Source organism: Nestor notabilis, unplaced genomic scaffold (genome assembly GCF_000696875.1).
Source record: "Nestor notabilis isolate BGI_N333 unplaced genomic scaffold, ASM69687v1 scaffold7535, whole genome shotgun sequence".
Lineage (NCBI taxonomy): Eukaryota > Metazoa > Chordata > Aves > Psittaciformes > Psittacidae > Nestor > Nestor notabilis.
This window is the reverse complement of record NW_009929714.1, coordinates 1-6,063: the sequence shown is the minus strand read 5'-3', so window position 1 is coordinate 6,063 and position 6,063 is coordinate 1. Positions and strand designations below refer to the sequence as shown.

The 6,063-nt window shown below is 54.6% G+C and overlaps 1 protein-coding gene across 1 annotated transcript; it reads right to left on the bottom strand.

The window, feature by feature from the left end:
* Positions 1–1,944: 1,944 nt before the first annotated feature.
* On the bottom strand, positions 1,945–4,448 carry LOC104399013 (uncharacterized oxidoreductase C663.06c-like; the record flags this gene model as incomplete). Its single annotated transcript, XM_010015109.1, has 4 exons — positions 1,945–2,055; positions 2,319–2,477; positions 3,364–3,554; positions 4,397–4,448. Coding segments are annotated over 4 exons (513 nt in total), but the record flags the coding sequence as incomplete, so codon positions are not given.
* Between the last annotated feature and the right edge of the window lie 1,615 nt (positions 4,449–6,063).

Genomic DNA, 6,063 nt, shown 5'->3' with positions numbered 1-6,063 from the left:
AGTGGTGTCCCTTGGGGGTCGGTGTTGGGACCGATCCTACCCAACAAAGCGAAGTGCAAGCTCCTGCCCCTGGGTCAGGGCAATCCCATGCACAGCTACAGGTTGGGCAGAGAAATGATTCGAGCAGCCTGAAAAGGACTTCAGGGTGCTGGTTGATGAGAAACTGAACATGACCCAGCTTTATTGTGCACTTCAGTCCAGAAACCACACGTATCCTGGGCTGTATCCCCAGCAGTGTGACCAGCAGGTCGAAGGAGGTGACTCTGCACCTTTACTCTGCTCTCATGAGACCTCACTTGCAGCACTGCATGCAGTTCTGGTGTCCCCAGCGTAAGAAGGACATGGAGTTGTACAGGTTGGCCAGAGAAATGATTCGAGCAGCATGAAAAGGCCTTCAGGGTGCTGGTTGATGAGAAACTGAACATGACCCAGCTTTATTGTGCACTTCAGTCCAGAAACCACACGTATCCTGGGCTGTATCCCCAGCAGTGTGACCAGCAGGTCGAAGGAGGTGACTCTGCACCTTTACTCTGCTCTCATGAGACCTCACTTGCAGCACTGCATGCAGTTCTGGTGTCCCCAGCGTAAGAAGGACATGGAGTTGTTGGAGCTAATCCACGGGAGGCCATGAGGGTGATCAGGGGCTGAAGCACCTCCCAGATGGAGACAGGCTGAGAAAGTTGGGGCTGTTCAGCCTGGAGAAGAGAAGCTGCTTGGAGACCTCACAGCACCTTCCAGTATCTGAAGGGGGCTACAAGGGGGCTGGAGAGGGACTCTGTATCAGGAACTGCAGCAATAGGACAAGGGGCAATGGGTTTAAACTTAAACAGGGTAAGTTCAGGTTGGATATAAGGAAGGAGTTCTTTACTGTGAGGGTGGTGAGGCACTGGCACAGGTTGCCAAAAGAAGTAGTAAACGTTCCATCCTTGGCCATGTTCAAGGCCAGGTTGCACAGGCCTTGGGCAACATGGTCTACTGTGAGGCATGCCTGCCTGTGTAAGTGGGTTTGGAACTGTATGATCTTTCCAACCCAAACCATTCCATTATTCTATGACACAGGGGGTTCTGGTCTCAAGCAAACACTGTCATGGGGAGCTTCTCATTAATCAACACCCAAAGTCCCTCTCCTCAGGGCTGCTCCATCCAGTCTCCCCCAGACTGTCTTTCTGCTTGGGATTGCCCAGGGACAGGACCTTGCACTTGGCCTTGTTGAACTCCATGAGGTTCACATGGTCCCATCTCTCCAGCCTGACCAGGTCCCTCTGGATCCCATCTCTTCATTCCTGGCCATCCACTAGCACCTGCTCAGCTCATGCCCATCATCAGCAAGGCTCCTTCCATCCAGACCATGCAGAGAGACACAGAAGGTGGGAGGAGTCTGTTACATGGGAGGATGGCTAGGTATCTGCATGCTTTCTGATGGCTTGGATGAAGCTGGGAAGCCAACTACAGGTTTCACCCAACAGGACATGTAAGAGATCCCTGCTGCAAGTGGGATGCTATGTGAAGCTTTCTCAGGACCCCAGTGTTGCAGGGGCCACCCCCACCCCAAAACAGGGATCCTGCAGGATGAGTGGAGACCTCGTGGACCTGCAGCTCTTTGAGGAAGGGGACATGGGATGGGATGATGCTGCTCCTCTCCTCCTTGCTCAGTCAGATTCAGGTTCTCTGCACATCTCCAGGCTGCAAAAACCTCATGCCCCTGAACACCCTCCTGCTCACCCTGAACATATGCTGATGCTATTTCCCACGCAGCATCCACATGTTCTGCAGTGGCCCAGCACAGACACAGGCAACGCAGAGCCCAAGAGGCGGCTCATTCTCACAATGGACCCCTGCTCCTGAGAGCCGTTCATCTCAGCCACCTGAGGCACCTCCTGTGCACATCTTAGGCTTGTGTCCCACCCATGGGTGCCCCTCTTGACCTGCTTAGCAGGGACCCACCTCCTGACCACCCATGTCGGTTTTCACCCAGCCGGGGTGAAGTGCCACGCAGAGGATCCCAGCTTCCCTGTATGTCAGAGCCTGGCACCTGGTAAGCATGTTGAGGGCAGCCTGGGGAAGGAAAGAAGCATCAGCCATGGGCAGTAAAATTCTCCATGCACCAGGTTCCACTCCCATGGGAGGAAGAAAAAACAATGCCAGATCTTCAAGAGACCTGTATTCTGCCCTAGGTGGCAGCAGCTGGGCATGTGGCTGCCCAGGGAGTTTGGGCAGTGATCAGCATGAATCAGTCCCTCCATCTCATCATCTCAGGTGCTTCCTTGGCATCAGCCAGCTCTGACTCAAACCAAGCTCACAATCCCCAGTCTCCATACCTTGCTGCAGCGGTAGGAGATGACAGGCTTGAAGAAGCACTGGGGAGTTTTCTCGATGGACCCCAGCATGGCAGAGATGTTGATGATGGCCGCCCTTCTGCAGCTTAGCCCCTTTTCTGTGCTCTCCTGGGCAGCCTTCTTCAGTAGGGGCAGGAACGCCTGGGGAGAAGCAACCTTGTGGGAACCTGTGCCCTGAGTCAGCCCCACTTACGGCAGCTGCACCCCAGCCTGGCTATGGCAGAGTGAATGAGGAAGAACAGCGGGAAGCCCTAGGTGTTTGCTGCAGTGCTTCCAGTTAGCTCAACACAAAACAGGGGATACACAGGGCTTGGGCTGGGAGCACAGCCCAAGCACTGTCCCATCCCTCCCGCAGCCCTGGGAAACATGGCAAAGCCCTCTGAAATCTCCATCACAGAATCATAGAATCAACCAGGTTGGAAAAGACCTTTAAGATCATCAAGGCCAACCCTTCTCCAGTACTGCCAAGGTCACCACTAAACCGTGTCACTGAGGGCCTCCTCTACATGATTTGTGAACACTTCTAGGGATAGTGACTCCACCACTGCCCTGGGCAGCCTGTTCCAATGCCTGACCGCCCTTTTGGGGAGAAATTGTTCCTAATCTCCAGTCTAAACCTCCCCTGGCACAGCTTGATGCTATTTCCTCTTGTCCTATTGCTTGTTATGTGGGAGAAGAGACCAGCCACCTCCTGGCTCCATCTTCCTTTCAGGTAGTTGCAGAGAGTGATAAGGTCCCCCCTGAGCCTTCTCTTCTCCAGAGTAAACCTACCCAGTTCACTCAGCCATTCCTCATCACACTTGTCCTCCAGGCCCTTCAGCAGCTCCTTTGCCCTTCCCTGGCCCCACTCTAGCACCTCAGTGTCTCTCTTGTAGTGAGGGGCCCAGAGCTGAACACAGGATTCGAGGTGTAGCCACATGACCATAGTCAGCCCCAGCTACCCTCCAGCTGGGTCAAATCCCTCCTCTGAGGTAAGCATCATGCCCAGAGCTTCATCCAAGCATCATCCCCAGAGCTTCATCCATACCTGGGCCATCAGCAGTGGCCCCACTGCATTTGTCTTGTATGTCCTTATCATCTCTTCAGCATCCACTGTCTCCAGCGATGCCTCTGGGGTGTAGATGCCAGCATTGTTTATCAGCAGGTTCAAGCCCATGCCATTCAGCTTCTCCTCCACGATCTTCACTGCCTGAGTAATGGCGGAGGGATCTGCAACATCTGCAGTGGAAGAGAAGAGGGTTTGAGACCCACATGGTCCACCTGGGAAGAACAGGGAGGTTACAACACTAAGGAATAGCCAGACATACTGACCTGCGTGGTCTTCCATCTATGCGCACCAGATGGTGCTGTGCAACCAGCTCAGAGCATCCTGGCATCCACAAGCCCCAGCTAACTCCAAAACTGCCTCCACCCCGCTGCCAGCAGCTGAAGGACCTTGCCCTGGGGCAGCCCATAGGGCAAAGCTACTTGGGGGACAATCCACAGTGGCAAAGTGCTGCTGGAACTCCCATGCTGTGTCAGCCTCCTGCCAGTGGGCAGAGTCAATGGCTGAGCAAGCTCTGGAGAACCCAGGGCAGCCTTGAGAGGTTGCGGGAACATGGTCTCCAAAGAGGCTGTTCTGGGACCTGCCGTGGGATGACTCTGCCAGGTCCTACAGCTCCTGCCCAGGCTCTTGGCTGATCTCACAGCGTTTCCACAGGAGCTGCCTTCGTCCCAGAGCCTTCCTAGTCTCACCTGTGACTTGGGATCAAGGCATCTCAGCTGTATAGCAGAGCAAGGATGCAGCCACTCAGCTGGAGAAGCTGGCGGCTGCCCAGGATAGGTCTTAAGAACATCCTGGTCCTGTCAACACAGGGCAAGGAGGGTCCCGGGAACAGGGTGCTGAGACTGAGACAGGTCTGGAGAAGCTGGGCTTTTGCCAGCAGGACTCAAACCAGCTCTGAAAAGCTGGATCCCCACATAAAGCCTGAAAGCAGGGAGGGAGGGAAGGGGAAAGGGGGTAAGTATGGTCCCATTTTTCTAGCCACGAATTTCCCAGCTCAGGGGCAGACCACACCTACCCAGCTTCACAAGAACCAAGTTTGGGTGTCTGAATGCCAGATCTCTCAGCTCCTACAAAAAGAGACATGGAAACAATCAGCACAAGGCAGAGGTGATGCCAAGCACCATGCTGGGGCACCAGCAATGGTCCCACCCAAAGGGAAACATCTTCCAGATGTTACTCAGTGCTTGTGAATGGCTGGGCTGGGGACCTGCAGAGGTTCTCAGGCTTCTGCTAGGCTCCACAAAGCAATGTCCATGTGCTCAGAGCACGACATGGCCAAAACTGCAAGGTACTATGGCCACTCTCCCAGAGGGTCTATTCATAACGCAGCCAGAGCCACAGCAAAGGGTGAGAGCAGCTACTAAGGACCAGCTCACTGGGGAAGTGATGCAAACAGGGATACAGCCAGAAGTGTCTTCCAGCAGCTGCTGGAAGTGAGATGGAGGAGGAATGGCTGTGAGTACCAAGTTGATGTCTGGGGAAGTTACATCTGGATCTCAACAGCCCAATCCCAGGATCCACTCTGCCCTGGTTACTCCTTCTCCCCCTCCCTCCCCAAGCAAAATGAAACATTTTGCATGTTTTTATTGTTTTCACCGAACGTGGAGAATTCAGAAGCCCTTTCCAAAAGGAAACTTTCAACCACACGTTGGACAAGGCTTAGAGAAGCATCCCCCAGTGGAGAGCAATGTACATGGACCACTCTGGGGGACACTGGCTCCAGTCCAGCTATGCAGAAAGTCCTCTGAGCTCATCATTGCCATAGTCCAGAAAGCTGGGGGAAGAAGAGGGCCTACAAGAAACCTGGAAAGGGGCTTTGGACAAGGGCCTGTAGGGACAGGATGAGGGGGAATGGCTTTAGCCTGACAGAGAGGAGATTGAGATGATATCTTAGGAAGAAGTTCTTCCCTGTGAGGGTGCTGAGGCCCTGGCACAGGTTGCCCAGAGAAGCTGTGGCTGCCCCATCCCTGTCAGTGTTCAAGGCCAGCTTGGACCAGGCTTGGAGCAACCTGGTCTAGTGGAAGGGTCCAACCAGGGGGTTGGAACTGGGTGAGCTTTAAGGTCCCTTCCAACCCAGAGATCTGAGCTAACTCTGACCCTCTGAACTTGGGCAGCAGCAGCAGGAGGAGCTAGGTACCCCAGGCTGGCAGGAAGGTGGGTTCTCACTGCACAAGCTGGAGTAACACCAGCAGTGAGTACACAAAGAGCATCCCAAGGGCTTCCTAAGGCACACACCACACTGTATGGCGAGCTGTGGTGGGTCACAGTGAGCAGAGGAAAAACAAAGCCAGAGCTAAGGAAAGCTGGAGCTCTGCTGAAGCTTTGCTCCTGTGATTCCTCATGTGTGAGTTTCTCCCATTTCAGTGCAGTGCGAAGCAGGGAATGGAGGATCCCAGAGCTCCACGGGCCACCAGTTAACGAGCCCCCGGATTTCGGAGAGTAGTTACATGCTGCACAACCAGCCAGAGCAGAACCACTGGGGTTCACACCAGCCTGATCCTGCTCAGCCTCAACCCCGCGCGAGGCGGCGCTGTGCCACAGTCCACGGGTTGTAGACGGTGTGCCACAGCCCACGTTTGGTACGGGAAGGCAGGCTGGGACACAGCCAAGGTGGCCTCAAATGTCCCGGCAGCGCGGCTGTCAGGGGGTGACATGGCTGAACCTTCGCCCAAAGCACAACAG